A 16,376-nucleotide genomic window follows, 5' to 3' on the forward strand; every position below is an offset into this window, starting at 1 on the left:
ATTGACGGCACCCAATTGTGTGGCTCTATTCTTACTTTCATACGCAAATTTTTTTACATAATATTAGGTTTAAACAATTCAGAGGAGAATTACAGATATAACATATGCTGTAAGTATACAAATTAACAGGATCATATATTTGAAGTTCACTTTTTCCTTTTTACCTTGTAGAGAGGGGAAGATGCATTAAAAAATTAGCTTCTTGAGCTCTCTCTTGTCAGCCAAAGCTCACCGTGAAGCCGTGATCAATCCACAGTTAATTTGGTAGGAGTTGTTATTCTGATTGATGATCATGCTGATATCATTTCAATTCTTTTCTCTAGGTGAAAAAAAAAATTATGAACTAAAAGGGATTATATAGTGGCGCTGAATCTTGCACTTCTTATCTGATCATCCTTCAGAAACAATTCTGTATCGCTTATTATCCTGTCAAATCTATCTGACAGAAAGAAGCTTCTTAATGAGTTCAAATCTCTTGGAACTTCAACTTCTGCGGTGAAGAGAGCTCTCACCGGCCGATGATCTGATAACCTTGATTCGAATCGATCATAAAAATCTTGTTTCAAGCCCTCACCATACCAGAGAATGCGATCGCACCTAAAGGAATCCATTATCACATTAATCATCTAATAGTAGTATTGGTCTGATCAAGGAAGTGCATGCAAAATTTTTGATTACTCACCATGCAGGCGCGCGCCTTTTCTTGCCTTTTTTTCCTTGAATGAACACATAATATGTATCAGAATTCGTTTGATATTTATATGTTGGGGCGAATGTGATTGCACCCTCATGCCAACCTTCAAAGGCTCCACCATCAGAGGAGACCTCTCCATGCAACTGCATGAATAGAGGGATGAATCATTTATATCATGAGAAGGTTTGTTGAGGTCATATATATCATCAGGTACCTGATCATTCTGTAACAAAATGTTCCATTCCTTCTGTTCTACAAGTAAACATGTCATGGACTCTGGCAAGGAGATTCTATAATTCAAATCGCCAAGCAGTATTATTCGACTGCAAAGTTGCAAAACAAAAACTAATAAGATTGAATCAGTCATTAATATTGACAACTAGTTCAACTTTGTTTGCTGAAATCAATTACTGTACCAGTTTTCTTACTACTATTTCCTTTGGTCTAACAAAGATAGTGGCTTTACTTTATGCTTTGTTAGAGACTTGCAAGACATTCATAGGTAGTTTTGCTGATATTATATCATGACCAGTGATTCATCAATTTTGTCCTTTTTTACTAAAGAACTGATCGAGCTGTTCAACTACTTAATTAAAAACTTATAAGCCCACAGATTATGACTTTTCTTGAACTTAAAATTAACATAGAATGGTATTCATCTTGCTTTTATAAAATATAACAGAAGTTAGTCCTTGCAGTTAGTTACTCACTCATGATCTAGAATCTTTTGTGGTAAATCATGGGATGAAGGACCGCTAGGAAAAATCGTTCTAGATAATATCTCCATGGCATTTGAATTCCTATGCATCTCATCCTCTTGTTTAGCTCCTGAAGCCAAATGGCAGCAGACGAAGCAGAAGCTCGTTTCGTGTAGCCAAAATCTAACCGAAACCGAACCCTGCGCAATTAAAACACATTTTTTTTTCTTTTTTTTTCATTGAAATTTCCATGTACCACTACTACTACTGCTGATCAAAGTTTAAAAAGTTATGCTATATATATACACATACCTTGTTTCCTAGGCAGCCCATGATACCGCAACCTACACAGGAGACGCTTGGACGGCGAATGTAACGGCGAAGATCACCTCGCACCCACACTGACACTAGAATTCCGACCATCTGCTTGCTGACTACGCATTGGAAGTCGTGTGCAAATTGTTTCCTTGAAGTGCCCTCCTTGAATGGATGCACCTTCTGCTTCTCCCCAGCCTTTGATTCTTGAGCCGTGTGTGAGTTGGATAAGGACTTGTTCAGTGTTGCTCTGATGAGTGAATTCCATTTCATAGAGATGCTACTTGTTTCGCGGCCTAGGACATTTTTGGCGCTAAGCGGCACGATTTCTTGAAACCTATCATGCATGGAATAACGATCACTATCTAGCTAATGCGAGAGAACATTATATTTGGCATCGTAAAGCTAGAGAAACGATGAGATTACCCAAGAACATATATGTCATAGGAGTTATGTTTTGTATCTAACCAGTCCTCCAAATTCAGATCATTGGGTGGGGAGACACCTCCGACGTTCCAGGTGCTGGCGAAAAGCCTTGAGGAATATTGGGAGAAAATGTTAAAAAGTACTCCATTATTATCAAACAACGGTTAGACGTAATTGTTTCAAAGCTCACTTGTATTTGCGTCTGTCCTTTTGATCATTAGAAGACCTCTTCGACATCTCTGACTCATCTAAATTTGTGACATCGAGAAGCATCTCAGTGCTCGGAAAATCTGCGACAAAGGAGTGGCTGCTCAATGGCCTTCTGAATAGCTTGTTTGCCACCAACCTTGGCCAAATGACCTGAATAAAATGAACACCATGATCTATCACTTGGCTCTTTCTTGTGTACTAATATGTTTGTATCAGCAATAGAGATTGATATGCAAATAGATAGATAGATAGATAGATAGAGGTATAGAGAGGGAAAGAGAGCTGACTTCTTGCTTTTGGTTTTCTGGCATGCTTGAAAGGAGAGAATTGGTTTCAGCTAAGAGAAGGAAACATAAGTTGTGGAAAGGAAGGTGCTTTAAATAGATAAGAGACGAAGAAATAGGGGAGGTTGTAGGGCCCACTATGGGGGCACCAATGGAGCCCTTCTTAGCACTAGCAGATACAGGCCTCTCGGCAAGTTGCATGGAAAGAGGAAGGAAGAGATGACTGCTTTCTGACAGGGAGGATGATATATGTCAAAGCATGGCATTGATAGGAATATTATCTCAGGGACAATAAATCCTACAGAGAAGGACAAGGAAAGAACCAGGGACCACTGACAAATGAAGTGAACCAAAACCTTTTCTTCTCGATTTCTCTACTTTTACTTTTGTAGAAGATTCAGAGTGAGAGAAGGGTACTGCAAGATTTAGTGTGTGACTAGTCTTGACAGCATAATTTGAGTTAATCTCAGAGTTGACCAGGGGAGATACTGAAAGATGAGGCTATACTAATGCCAAGTTGCATGAAGGCAACCATGGGCAACTCAGAGAAGAAGCATTTCAAAGAAGAAGAGGATGATGGATGTGGGGATATGTTGATGATTGTTTTAATTTTTAATATTTGGCACATAGCTGCCCAGCTATTGGAACTTTTTTGAAGCCGAAAGTTGCAACATCCATGGCAAAGAATGATGCTTCTTGTAACCAAACTAACCAATAATGCTGCAACTGGGTGTTATTTAGCTCAACAGTTCAATCATTGCAAGCCTGATTACAACAAACTTCAGACTATTAAGGAATCATATATACCCATTGATATGCAGAGATTCCTCGATTCCTGCAAATTTGTCGATAACTTAACAGAAATCTTTCTGTGTGCTACTCTATAAGAAATAAGTAGCTCTTCCTTCATAATTTGCATAAACAAGCCATATTGACTGTAATGCAATTTAGATGTACCTAATTTATAGGAAGCTACCATCTGAGAGGAGCCAAATAGTACAGTACATTTTTAATATGCATCCAAGTTGACCTCATGGTTCTGAGGAGTGTATAGAGGATGCAATTTATATCATGACCTCATTGTTTTTGGCTCCATCCTCTCTAAAGAATACCCACTTGCTTCTTTTATAACAAAATCCGACAGAACCGATTAATGCCTCCAAATGGTATAAGCTAAGACAAACTAGAGTTGAATAATTGGCCATAAATTAACCATTCGATGACATATGTGAAGACAATCCATGATACTTCCAACCTTATCATCATCAATAGTTACCTGCTGTTAGGAAAAAGAAGGATGTTTCTGTCCATTAATATGTTTTACTACTGATCTAACTTCATTTCTTCTGTTATAATTTCTTTCCTTTTATTATAACGTAATCTATCTCGTTATCTGGAATTCGCATAAATTTCGTTAAGCTCTCCTCATATTTCGATATTAAACATTTCAAAACCCTGGTATGCTAGTGACAGATTCCCTGATTTATTCCTGAAAGATTACATAGATTGAGAATTAATTTATTAATATTCTCGTTCCCAATTCTAAAGGACATGTAGCATAACAGACATCGCATAATATTTTTACTCCTAAAACTTCTAATTTCTTTATTGAAAGATTATAGTAGCTGTCTATTAAACTCAAAAGTCACATATGAATACAACAAGATATGTCAAGCTTCAAACTGAATATTGGATAAGTAAAAGAATGGTTACATAAAATATAATCCATCAAACACAATGGTAGGGCCTAAGGAATCCTAATGGCTTGAGGCAATGATGCGTATTAAACCAGAACCATAAACTGTTGAAATCGTCTTTGGATTAGGAACAGAAAAGGATTAGGAAAGAAAAAGAAAAAGAAAAATTCTTGACCTCTGAGTAGTAACTTCTATTACTTTTCAAAGATGTCATCGTTCAACAACGAATATGATGTTAGTATTGAACAGCATCCTTTTGTTATCATAACACTAAGTGACTGCTGCTATCCCTTAACTTTCTGATAATTTTAAGATGACTTATTTAGTAATTAATCTCTTACCATCAAACATCACGAACAAGTTGTTTGTGGTGAAAGAGATCACTTTTAGTAATTAGCAAGTTGCTTGCTATGATGTAGAACAGGATCTGTTCTGATCCTAGTAGAATTTTTTTATGAAAGTGATACTTGGAGCTACATAAACCAGGTACTATAAGTAAGTCATTTTCTTGTATGAGAAATCCACACATCGTTCTTATCGTGGCTGTGACACATCGCGGTCTTCTCGTTATCGTATCGATTAATTTAGTATGGCATTGGTCATTGTATCTACTATAAAAATGAAGAGGCTAACTATAAACTTTGATTGCTGAGAGAGTAGTTTCGCAAGTTTCAGTTTATTAATAAAGGAATTGCTTTCAGTGATCCCGAACTGTGCCATGTCTGATTCTGATCCAAGCATACCAGACTAAGTAGTACATATATTAGCATCTAAGCTTTCTATTAGACTACTTCATAGTTAAAAGAAGCAGGCAGGAGAAAGGGTTATAAAAAATAGTCCTTATTGGGCTCACCTTTGATGGAATAGAAGATTGTTAATAGTACAGTTATCAAAACTTAAATTTTCAAACAGAGGGTGTGGTACATGCAGGGCCAAAACAGAAAAGACAACTGCTTCAATACATAGGTACTATGGAAAGCTAAGTTTTAATTTAACTTGTTAGTTGATAATTTTGAATAGTAGTTAGGTCGAGCCCCAGATGGAACCAATCGGAGTTTTGTTATTGGTCAGGGGATCCGAAGCCCGACCCGCAAACCCGAAATGTAGCCTCATCAGCCCACGTTAAATTCCGGCCCAAGACGAAGAAGCTCAGTTGCAGCATTCAATGCATGCAGCACTGCAGGGAATCACCAGATCTATCCGCCCTAAGACCGACAAGCCCAGCATTAAATCCAGCCCGTATAACAGCCCGGCCCAGAGCAGACCAACTAATCCATCTCAATTGCAGCAACTTTGTACATACTGCGTTGCAGGGAATCACCAGTTCGACCTGCTCTTAGGCCCAGGAGCACAAAATCCTGCGTTGCAGGGATATCTATTTCAGCCCGGCCCAAGATGCAGAAGCCCAGATGGCATGAGTTTCTTTCATGCACGCTGCATTGCAGGGAATCACTACTATTGGGCTTAATTGGGCCCTAGGTTTAAATATTTGGGCCAATTTTAGCGACAGCCCAGTAAAGTGCATTGCCCGCTTGTTCTGCGTACAAAATAGATGTCTTCTGGCAACATTTATTTTCGAAGAGGAATACTTTATGTTTTCGTCTCAATTTTGAAGTGACGTGCAATGCATTGCTCTCTCTCTCTCTCTCTCTCTCTCTCTCTCTCTCTCTCTCTCTCTCTCTGTCTCTTATACGTAAAGCACGTAATGCCCACGTATCATCACCGTTGGAATCCACGAAATGATAAATTAAGAGTTGGAAAGCGTGGTACGTAGGGTATCCTGGTTACGTAGCATTTAAAAGAATGCTATATAAAATAATTAATACACTGCCCTTCAAACTAAAAAAATGATACTAGTATATTTCATGGGTAATTTTATAGTGGAGTAATTGGAGCACCTACCTAAAAGTAGATCGTTGAAAATAAAAAATTTCTGACTCTTTTTATTAGGATAACACTTTATACATCTCTGGCCAATTAATAGCCATCATGGAATTTTCTTAGTATGATGACGAAGAGGCATTTAAAGTGGATACGGGTCTAATCCAATTATTCAAACATCCAAAAGATTCCAGTTAGCACATTAGAATGGAATCCAGAGAATATTCTCATAGCGTCCTTTTATATATACCCCAAATATCCGTCGAATATTCTCAAACGAATAACGCCACTTTTACCGCCTCCTCTCTTGTACCTCCCAAACTCCTTTATCTTAACCTACGCCTCCACTATTCAAACGACACACCGGAGTCTACCGGCCACCGTCCAACACCCAGGAGTCCACGGAGGTAAGCGCCGGCCCACGGAAACCGGGTCAACCGGCAATGGGAGGTCGAGGAACTTGGGGGGCATTCTCAATCCCCTACCACGCTTTTTTACTATTTACGGGTACCCCCTTCCTCGCATTCCACCCTCCTCGATTTCCTCATAACGCACGCCAAATCCTCGTCTTTTTATAAAACCGGGGGTCTTATCTGACAAAAGTTTAAAAAAAAATAAGTGCTATCCTATTGGCCACCCCCACCTCCCACCCCTTAATAGGTGGCCTATATATAGTACTGCATTCTTTGCTGCAGTTCTCCGTGTTCTACGCTATTCTCATCTTTAAAAGCAAAAAAAAAAAAAAAAAAAAAAAAAAAAAAAAAACTCCTCCTCCTCCTCCTAAGTATCCGGAGCCATGGCTAAGTTCTTCTCGGCGACCATGGCTCTGGTTCTCTTCTTCGTCGCGGCTTCCCTCTTACTTCGATCTATTCCTTCTTCGGCGGAGCTCACCAGTCTCGATCATTCGCCAAAGAATGGCCGGTCTCTGAGCGCCCTCGTGATCGGTGACTGGGGTAGGCGAGGCGAGTACAACCAATCTCAAGTTGCAACTCAGGTTTTTTTTAAAAAAAAACTTTTCTTCTCTTCTTTTCCTTTCTTTTTGTCAATCGATCTATCAATTTATTTGTTTACATTTTAAGCAATGATAAGAGATGCAACAAAAGAAGTTTGAGAATTGCAAGTTACCTACCATCCATCATCCGTGGAGTATGGCAGACAAATTCCTTAAAGGAGGAATAGTGGGTGTATGATTATTGTTGGGCTTTTCTTATTGTCAATTTTTGAGTAGTTGGAAACAACAGAGGGCTGACTAGTTGGCTGTACTGTTCGAATAATTGCTTGTCCTAATATAATAGCAAAATTCGTATTGGGGTTTCAAAAGTCGACATCCCTTTCACGTGAAACTTGCCGATCAATTATTTGGACAAAACATCAGAAGTAACTGTTGCTATCGATTGATTTGTGTAATTAAAATCAAGATCGTATGATTACAGATGGGAAGAATTGGGGAGAAGCTCGACATAGACTTTGTTATTTCCACCGGAGATAATTTCTACGAAAACGGGCTCACCGGCCTCGAAGATAACAATTTCGAGGAGTCATTTTGCAATGTATATACTGCAAAGAGCTTGCAAAAGCCCTGGTACTCCGGTAGGTTAATATTTCTCGATCAATCATTCTATGACCCTTTTAAAAACCACCTCTAATTGATTCATTCTCTGTTTAGTTTTGGGCAATCATGACTACAGGGGAGATGTTCTAGCTCAATTGAGCCCTGTCCTGCAAAAGATGGACAGCCGATTTATTTGCATGAGATCGTTTCTTCTTAATGCAGGTGAAGAGCTAGCACTCCATTCTAACTCTTAGTCATATGATATGCAGATTGTAACATTAATAACTTTTCTCTATTCTATCATTGTCATTGTACTAGAAATTGCGGATTTCTTCTTTGTGGATACGAATCCGTTCGTCGAGAAGTACTGGACCGATCCCGAAGACCATAGCTACGATTGGAGGAACGTCGCTCCTCGCGAGATTTATATGTCTAAGCTTATGAAGGTATTCAAAGAATCTGCTATGCCTATGAATTCTTGGAAGCATAATCTGATTGTTTTTTGATGTTGTTATTAGGATTTGGACGATGCATTGAAGAAATCCACTGCAACATGGAAGATTGTTGTAGGACATCATACTATGAGAAGTGTTAGTGAACATGGAGACACCCCTGAGCTTCTTCAATTTATTCTTCCAATCCTCAAGGTAATGAATTATACATTTCCTAATCTAAATCTTTGAAATAGTATGCAACTAAGCTCTGTAAGTTGTACATGTATGTGCAGGCCAACGGAGTAGATTTGTATGTCAATGGACATGATCACTGCCTTGAGCACATTAGCAGCAATGACAGGTGAGCAGCCTCCATTGATTTATGAATCTATGATGGCGCGCTCGCGCGCACACACATTGAGATTTAAAATCTTATTTTTATTTATTTATTTATATATTTTTGTTTACGTGAGTAGTCCGATCCAATACCTAACAAGCGGAGGAGGCTCGAAGGCATGGAGGGGAGTTTATAGGCCAAACTCCGACACACTTCGTTTCTTTCACGACGGGCAAGGGTTCATGTCTCTTCAATTAACGAAATCCGAAGCTGCAATTGCGTTCTACGATGTATTCGGGCATGTTTTATACAGATGGACCATGACCAAGTCTGGCAATGAGGCTCATCCTGCAATGTAGAAGGATGGATTGATCACTAGCATGAAGAGCTCTACATGTGAATACTAGCAGTGGAGGAGGATGTAGATTTTATATATTGTTGCTTGAATTGTGTGTTTGAAATCCCCTTAATTAGGGTAGGATGAAGACTGGTGGGTAAATTATATGAAATAAGGGTGTCATATATACCCATGTATTAGTCCTATTATTTGTTGCTGCTTTGATTAATCTACTTGGGGCTAGCAATCCATTTTGTGTCAGTTAATTTGTTTGATTTCTTTTTGAGTAAAATATAATTCCTTCTATAAAATGGCCCATTAATGAAAAGCCAAAATGGCTAATGCAAGTCTCTCATGGAATCGTCCAAAATAATTGTGCTTCTCTTTATCTCACATTATATATATATAGTTTGGCGTTTATAGTCAATCCAAACAATGCTATTGATTGGTTGAAGGTAACGGAAAACGATATCCACAGTAGCGGATCGAAGTTGGGTTGCAAATGCCCCCTCCTCCCTCGGTTTTAGTTTCCCACCACCATTTTATTTAATTTGAAAATTTTAAACTCCTCATACTGGGGTCCACCTTAGAGTATTTAATATATATATATATATATATATTTTTTTTTTTTTTTTTAAGTATTGGGTTTACCATCCCTTAGTGTAAATTAAGAGTTAGGTCTAAGAAATCGTGGTTTTTAAATATTTTTTTATTCTCTCAGGTGCTCTTAAGGGAGTTAGCTCTTCTCAGAGTCATAGGGACTATAAATCTATGGCTGAACTGAATCATCCCTGAAATATTTTTGTCCTATTTTGCTCAAAACCCACATTTGTGGATATGGACCTTATTTGAGATCGGCAAAGTGAAAGCAATTTAGATGACGATCTTGCAAATATGTACCTTGGGCCTTGGGGAAAAGTAAATTTTGAAAAGGGCATCCTTTTTTGCAACTGAAATCTGGAAAATATATATTATGTTCCTTTTTGGGAGCTAAAACTAGCTTTCCTGATGAATTCTTTTTGCAATTATTTCATTGATATTATCTTCAAGATAGTAGTCGCCAACAATTAGGTCTCAGGATAAGAAATATCCAAAGAATGGAAGGCTCCTCCTATGATCCTATCAAGTTCTTTTTTTATATGACATGATTGGAGTTTTTTTATTTTATCTTTAATATTTTATAAGACTCCCTCTCTCCTTTATAATTTATACACAGGTGGGCCTCCCACAAAAGAAAACAAATAACTTCCATACCGAATTCTTAACAATCTTGACTGTCTTATGAGGTGGAAACTATTAGGAGACAATAAATAATCCAATGTAGGATATGCAAATTAATTATGTTGTCAAGCAAAATTCTACCTCATGATAACTAATTTGGCATTTCTCGTCAAGTCATTAAGGGTATTTACATCAACAAAAAAAAAAAAAAATTCTCAGTTCTTAAAATTATAAAATTTTGATTCTTGCACACGTATCCTATGTAAATTGATACTCAATTTCTAATAGCTCAATCTTATTATATACCAAAATTTAAAGAACTTTTTAATACAAATGGCTTGTATGACTATCCCATTGATAACTCATGCCAAATTTATTACATTCCCTTTATTTTATTTGGGATGGTGGGAAAATTTTTATGGGTTTTCAAGCCCGTTATCTTAGATAAACTATTTTAAAATGAAAATTAGGTCCCTACTTTAGTGGATTAATTCATTGAGTCATTTATTTCTCATGACATATTTCACAACATCTAACTTTCCAGCTCAGTTATACAGTTAACACACCATTATTGTTACCTTTATACATATAGAAAAGCTATGTTTGGTTCTTTGACAAGCCAATGACAAGAGAGGCCATTAAAGAAAAAGGAAGAATTAATAGTAGAAAGTGATGAGCCATTGAGCCTACTCAGGAGCCCTCATTGTCTCTCTCTGTCTCTCTCTCTCTCACTCACTCATCTTATCCTCTTGTCTTATGCTGACATTGAGCAGGGTTGCACATGAACTATTTTTGTATGGGCATGGATTAAATAATATGAACAGCTTGATTCCCTCTGTTCGTTCTGTTGGTGGAATCTGGGGACGTTTTTGTACCAATTTTTTTGTATTGATTGAGCCAATGGATTTGGGAATTACTTCAAGATATCATCATCCTTTTGCTAGAACCCAAAAAATAAAAATAAAAAACTGGCGAGAGGATTGGATGGCGAGTGTGATGATTGGTGAATATATCGTGGTCGAATTGGATACGCCCTCCATTATTCATCAAAGATCTGGCACTGGAATGAGATAGATGGATAAGGAAAGTAGTGGCACTTGTATCAATGCATCAATAGGAATAGGAATGGGTATGCTGTATGCAAACGGTGGAGATGGTGGTCATGAACATGTCGATGTCGTGCGTTAAAGAATCCGAGGAAATGTATGAAAACTAACCTTTTTATTTAATTTTCCATTTCCTTTTTTTTTTAATGTTTGGTTTGAGGAAATTTATGAAAAGTTAACAAAAAAATATATTTAAAGAGTCATTATGAAAAAGAATGATAATTTAGGGAGTAAAAAGAAAATTATCTCTTTTAAAAATTCTCCAAAAGAATCTCAGATTAAGTGAAAGGAAAAAAGAATAACACAGAGATCTCAAAATAAGATTTTTGTTACATCTAGAATGATGTCAAGTAGGCTTCGAAGGCCCAAAACTCCTGAGAGAAAATCAAACAGCATTGAGGAAGGCAAATATTTTCACTAGGCTTCTACTGCTTACAGTCTGGAAGGCAAAATATATGCACATTAATTTCATAGCCGGAATCTGCAAGGTTGTTTTCGTCACTGGAACCTGCAAACTTCCGATGCATAGTGGCAAGCTTTATCATTACAGTGGATTTCCCCCAAATGTCCGTCTTCTAATAGGATCATTTAGTATGGAAGAAAATTATAGGACACTGGATCACTGGAACTCAAAACAGAGATTCATAAGCAACCCCACGAATTCAACGGTTCCAAGTTTTTCACAAGAATAATAACGAACGGGTTGACTGAAAATTTGTCCACACAATGAAACAAACAGTAGCAAAAGAACGAAATAAAAGAAGATCGTCCAAACAAGAGAGAGATCGTTCCCTTTGACTTGAATCCTAGACTCATTTAATTAGAAGCATTTCCTGTGCACGATAGACGGGCCAGACTCATCGTATTCAGCCTTAGCAATCCACATCTGAAATCAAGACGAATTCTTGTGTGTTATTTGTCAGCACAACAAGAAAATGGTACAAAAAAAAAGCAGCACACATGCAACTTCCAAAGGTTATTGAATTATAATGGCCTTTCAGATGCTTTAAGTTAAAGCATTAGTATAACCCAAAAGGGGCCTATCACCTATGTCTCCTGTCACTAGGAGCCTCAACATTCACAAACAAATGCCTCTGAAGTTCCAGTTTTTGGCTTTTCGCTCAACATGCCTAGCACCTTGCTAGGACTCAAATCTATTTGCATCCTCTAAGATGGACTGACACTAACAATTATGTCTTAAGAGTAACAATTAGTACCAAGTTGTATCCCAAATAGTGCCCCATTATTATCATCTCTATGCTATATTTCTCAAGGCGTAGTGCGCATAATGTGCTATACATCTCAGGCATGTAATTAGTAAGCATTGCAGTTTTAAGTAATATCACAATACCTGTTGGAAAGTGCTGAGTGATGCCAAAATGGAGCCTCCAATCCAGACACTATACTTTCTCTCTGGGGGAGCCACCACCTTGATCTTCATGCTGCTTGGTGCTAGTGCCGTGATCTCCCTGCTCATTCTGTCAGCAATTCCAGGGAACATGGTAGATCCACCACTCAAAACAATATTTCCGTAAAGATCTTTCCTAATATCGACGTCACACTTCATTATGGAATTGTAGGTCGTCTCATGGATGCCTGCAGCTTCCATTCCAATCATGGATGGTTGGAAAAGAACCTCTGGGCAACGGAATCGCTCAGCACCAATTGTGATCACTTGTCCATCAGGTAGCTCATAGCTCTTCTCCACAGATGAGCTGGTCTTGGCAGTTTCAAGCTCCTGCTCATAGTCAAGGGCAATATATGCCAACTTCTCCTTCATGTCTCTCACAATTTCACGCTCAGCTGTAGTGGTAAAGGAATAGCCACGCTCTGTGAGAATCTTCATGAGAGCATCGGTGAGGTCACGTCCGGCTAGGTCCAGACGAAGGATTGCATGTGGAAGTGCATATCCTTCGTAGATAGGAACTGTGTGACTGACACCATCCCCAGAGTCCAGAACAATACCTAGATAAGCACGCATCCAAAAGCAAAAAGGATGCATGAAGTCACTACAGTGCATTTGATCTAAAAAGCAAAACCACCTTTTGACAGATAAGTACTGAAGAAAGATACAAGAAGCAAAAACTATTTCAGAAATTCTTGTGTATAATGGAAATCATTATGCAAATATTCTCAGCCTTTAAGCTTTCAAAATCATCTTAGTAAACAGAGTCATCATGATACTACAGTAAAAAATTGAAAGATCCAGAGACACATCAGGACACATACATGCTACCCTAACAAAAAAGATTAACAGGTTTCAAATTAAGATGTCAGCAATGAATATAATACCATTTTCAAGAAAAAAAAAGTGCATCTCAGAGATGAGATGAATCCTAAGTTCCTAACGATCTATCCAGCAATGTACACATTGCAGATCATAAGATAATGAACTCAACATGAGATATCCGTAAAAAGGCTTTCTTTGGCAGTTGCAACCAACAAAACCCAACCTTAGCATATAATTTGCTTATACATTCCAGTCCCTGTCACATCTCGCAGAAAATCATTCACAATTACAAGAATATATCAATCAATAATCTGACAAAAAAGTGACTTTTCTTCCTCAGCATATGATTTTAAGAGAAGAAAGATAATGAATTATGGATTTGCTAACCTGTGGTGCGACCACTAGCATACAAGGAGAGGACGGCCTGGATGGCAACATACATAGCAGGAGCATTGAAGGTCTCAAACATAATTTGTGTCATTTTCTCACGATTAGCCTTGGGGTTGAGAGGCGCCTCAGTGAGAAGAACAGGATGCTCTTCTGGGGCCACACGAAGCTCATTATAGAATGTGTGATGCCATATCTTCTCCATGTCATCCCAATTGCTGACAATACCATGCTCAATGGGGTACTTAAGAGTCAAAATACCACGCTTAGACTGAGCCTCATCCCCAACATATGCATCTTTCTGCCCCATGCCAACCATCACTCCAGTATGACGTGGACGACCAACAATGCTAGGGAAAACAGCTCTAGGAGCATCATCTCCTGCAAATCCAGCCTAAAGAAGAAAGCATAATTAGGTTGTGTGACCCATTGTTAAAGCTTTAGCCAGCAAATTGACAAGAAAAGGAAGGTTGGTTAGCATGAACATCAAGAATCGACACAAGTTTTTGACCATATAAGCTCAAGCTTCCACCAGAATGCACCAATCACCAAGTGATTATAAAGCCTTCGCAGAATTACAGAAATTACATAATAAACAATTTAGGAAGCATGAGGTAGGATAATTTCTACCTTAACCATGCCAGTTCCATTGTCGCAAACAAGGGGTTGAATATCCTCAGCATCTGCCATCTTCTAACTCTGTTAAACATTACCGATTTTAGATTTGACGAGAACTGAAGATAAAAGCTCATGCCATATGTATGAGAAAGTGCATGAGATATACTTGTGTAAGAGCAATCATTACGTTTATCAATAGCAATAGACCACCTGTGTTGCATGTTATTTCCAAATATAATGCTATCTATGAATTACTTGTCAAGTATACAACCAAAAGGATTTGATTTTCGGACACGATTGGAATCATTAGATGCACGCAATTAATGCATGGGCCCACATTCACATTTTAGTAAAAACCTATCTGGTATAAATAGTCTTGAAATATTATAGTGTTTGACAAATTTGCCCTTCAATTGTTCTCTGCAAGGCGAGAAAATGAGACAGAAGAGTATCGTAAAATTTTGTGAAAAATACAGTGTTTACTAAAAATATTTATTCTGATGGTCTTTTTTTGAAAATATATTTGACAAGGAATTCAATATGTAAATATGAAGAGGATAAAAAATGAAGAGAGGGAGAGTGTTTGTTTCATTTGAGTTCTTGATAGCCTCAAGAACAAAGATTTCTCACACAAGACCAAGAAAGAAAACCAGTTTTCAGGTAACAGGATGAATAAACAGATTCCTCCATGTATCACTTAAATGCAACAGGTATACATCTTAAAACCACAATATGATGGCAGAATTTTCTTAGATGATCGATCCTTGATATGTCAAAGAAAATGTTTCAATGGATACAAAGACTCAAACTTCCAGCTAATCAATCTTAAAAGTGCAGGGGATTTGGCATTTAATGAACAAGAAAGACTCCTCCATTACTCCCAGATCAAACAAATCCTGCAATGAATTTCCATCAACTCAAGCTGCATAATCACATCAATGTCACTATTGAAAAAAAAAGGAATAGGAAAGAACTAGATTTCACATCTCAGGGAACAAAAATGTTTCTCATTTCCTATGTTCCAATTGCAAGCCAAGTATAAGGCTGAATCAAATCACGTGATACAACAAGAAAAGTCACTAGTAGATTCAGATAAACAGAAATCTCACATGAATCAAATCAACACTTGGCGTGACGAATCAATGCGATGAGAAACAGATGCTGAATTAGATCGACCCCATCATCAAAGATCAAACTTATTAACGCAACATATTCCCGTGATATTTTTATAAGACAGATAAAGTGATCTTCGAGCTCTTCGAGCCCACGACAAACAGATGAACAATAAAAGTCCTTCACACACCAATCAATAATGACAAGTATACATATCAAACACACGACCATGCGACAATTAACCATTTCCTAGATGACTGACCCACCCAACGCCGACTAGTGTGCAGATCCACCAAACGAGAGTTAAAAAAATAATCCAAACGACGATCTAATGAAAAAAAAGGCAGATAAATTGGCAAACAATTTAACAGTAGATCACAAAAGGACATGCAGGTCACAAGTAAATGAATCGGAACAAAAAATTCAAGGACAAAGGCATTGCATCTCTCACGCTTCGTTCACGAAGAAACTGCAGCACGAAGATTAAATCTTTAGCTCAAAGATGCAATCGGGAGATGCCAAAAGGACACAATGCGATCAGATCCAACTCCAAATCTAAATCCACGAGATGAGACTAGAGCATTACCAAATCTAGAAGGAGAAGGATGAATCGATCTGGGTATGGTTTCAAGTTGTGCAATTCCGACCGCTATGTGGAGCCCACCAACCTATCTCTCTCTTTCTCTCTCTTTTCCGATTCCATTGTAGGGTTTGAAGCAGAAATAAATGGGACGAAACTCGAAAGGGCCGCAGGGACGACGGCTCGCGGACGCCCGCTTCAAGCGCCGCACAAAGTTGAGCTAGCGGATGCCCGCTTCTCCCGCAGACCCGGTTCT

General features: G+C 38.1%; 3 protein-coding genes across 4 annotated transcripts; 1 reads left to right on the forward strand and 2 right to left on the reverse strand.

Moving 5' to 3' along the window:
- Position 1: 1 nt before the first annotated feature.
- LOC140786974 (type IV inositol polyphosphate 5-phosphatase 9-like) lies at positions 2-3,002 on the reverse strand. The gene is made up of 8 exons (XM_073135699.1): positions 2,631-3,002; positions 2,324-2,493; positions 2,134-2,241; positions 1,705-2,044; positions 1,405-1,592; positions 909-1,017; positions 683-837; positions 2-597 (listed from the first exon to the last, which is right to left on the reverse strand). Exons 1-8 carry the CDS (start codon positions 2,826-2,828, stop codon positions 354-356), a joined length of 1,512 nt encoding a protein of 503 aa, XP_072991800.1. The 5' UTR covers positions 2,829-3,002; the 3' UTR covers positions 2-353.
- A 3,805-nt stretch (positions 3,003-6,807) lies between these two features.
- LOC140786566 (purple acid phosphatase 3-like) lies at positions 6,808-9,126 on the forward strand. The gene is made up of 7 exons (XM_073135074.1): positions 6,808-7,199; positions 7,639-7,795; positions 7,872-7,979; positions 8,076-8,203; positions 8,276-8,404; positions 8,485-8,552; positions 8,668-9,126. Exons 1-7 carry the CDS (start codon positions 7,002-7,004, stop codon positions 8,885-8,887), a joined length of 1,008 nt encoding a protein of 335 aa, XP_072991175.1. The 5' UTR covers positions 6,808-7,001; the 3' UTR covers positions 8,888-9,126.
- A 2,689-nt stretch (positions 9,127-11,815) lies between these two features.
- Positions 11,816-16,370, reverse strand: LOC140785926 (actin-like). 2 transcript variants are annotated; one of them, XM_073134032.1, is made up of 5 exons: positions 16,127-16,370; positions 14,440-14,508; positions 13,810-14,203; positions 12,544-13,157; positions 11,816-12,078 (listed from the first exon to the last, which is right to left on the reverse strand). In XM_073134032.1, exons 2-5 carry the CDS (start codon positions 14,497-14,499, stop codon positions 12,013-12,015), a joined length of 1,134 nt encoding a protein of 377 aa, XP_072990133.1. In that variant the 5' UTR covers positions 14,500-14,508; positions 16,127-16,370; the 3' UTR covers positions 11,816-12,012. The 2 variants fall into 2 exon arrangements, with proteins under 2 accessions (XP_072990133.1, XP_072990134.1); XM_073134033.1 differs by having other exon boundaries at positions 15,992-16,291.
- Positions 16,371-16,376: the final 6 nt, after the last annotated feature.

Source organism: Typha latifolia, chromosome 4 (assembly GCF_019914945.1).
Source record: "Typha latifolia isolate L0001 chromosome 4, TyphaL0001v2, whole genome shotgun sequence".
In the NCBI taxonomy this organism is placed as follows: Eukaryota; Viridiplantae; Streptophyta; class Magnoliopsida; order Poales; family Typhaceae; genus Typha; species Typha latifolia.

What these genes read in the sequence shown, in the direction of transcription:
- LOC140786974 (XM_073135699.1), bottom strand. Translation starts at nt 2,828, where the DNA reads ATGCAACTTGCCGAGAGGCCTGTATCTGCTAGTGCTAAGAAGGGCTCC. An exon ending in AAGGACAGACGCAAATACAA is followed by an intron (nt 2,242 to 2,323) that starts GTGAGCTTTGAA and finishes ATATTCCTCAAG; the next exon opens with GCTTTTCGCCAGCACCTGGA. An exon ending in TTTTGTTACAGAATGATCAG is followed by an intron (nt 838 to 908) that starts GTACCTGATGAT and finishes CTATTCATGCAG; the next exon opens with TTGCATGGAGAGGTCTCCTC.
- LOC140786566 (XM_073135074.1), top strand. Translation starts at nt 7,002, where the DNA reads ATGGCTAAGTTCTTCTCGGCGACCATGGCTCTGGTTCTCTTCTTCGTC. An exon ending in TTATTCTTCCAATCCTCAAG is followed by an intron (nt 8,405 to 8,484) that starts GTAATGAATTAT and finishes ATGTATGTGCAG; the next exon opens with GCCAACGGAGTAGATTTGTA. An exon ending in CACATTAGCAGCAATGACAG is followed by an intron (nt 8,553 to 8,667) that starts GTGAGCAGCCTC and finishes TTACGTGAGTAG; the next exon opens with TCCGATCCAATACCTAACAA.
- LOC140785926 (XM_073134032.1), bottom strand. Translation starts at nt 14,499, where the DNA reads ATGGCAGATGCTGAGGATATTCAACCCCTTGTTTGCGACAATGGAACT. An exon ending in ATGGAACTGGCATGGTTAAG is followed by an intron (nt 14,204 to 14,439) that starts GTAGAAATTATC and finishes TTTCTTCTTTAG; the next exon opens with GCTGGATTTGCAGGAGATGA. An exon ending in TGCTAGTGGTCGCACCACAG is followed by an intron (nt 13,158 to 13,809) that starts GTTAGCAAATCC and finishes GTGCTTATCTAG; the next exon opens with GTATTGTTCTGGACTCTGGG.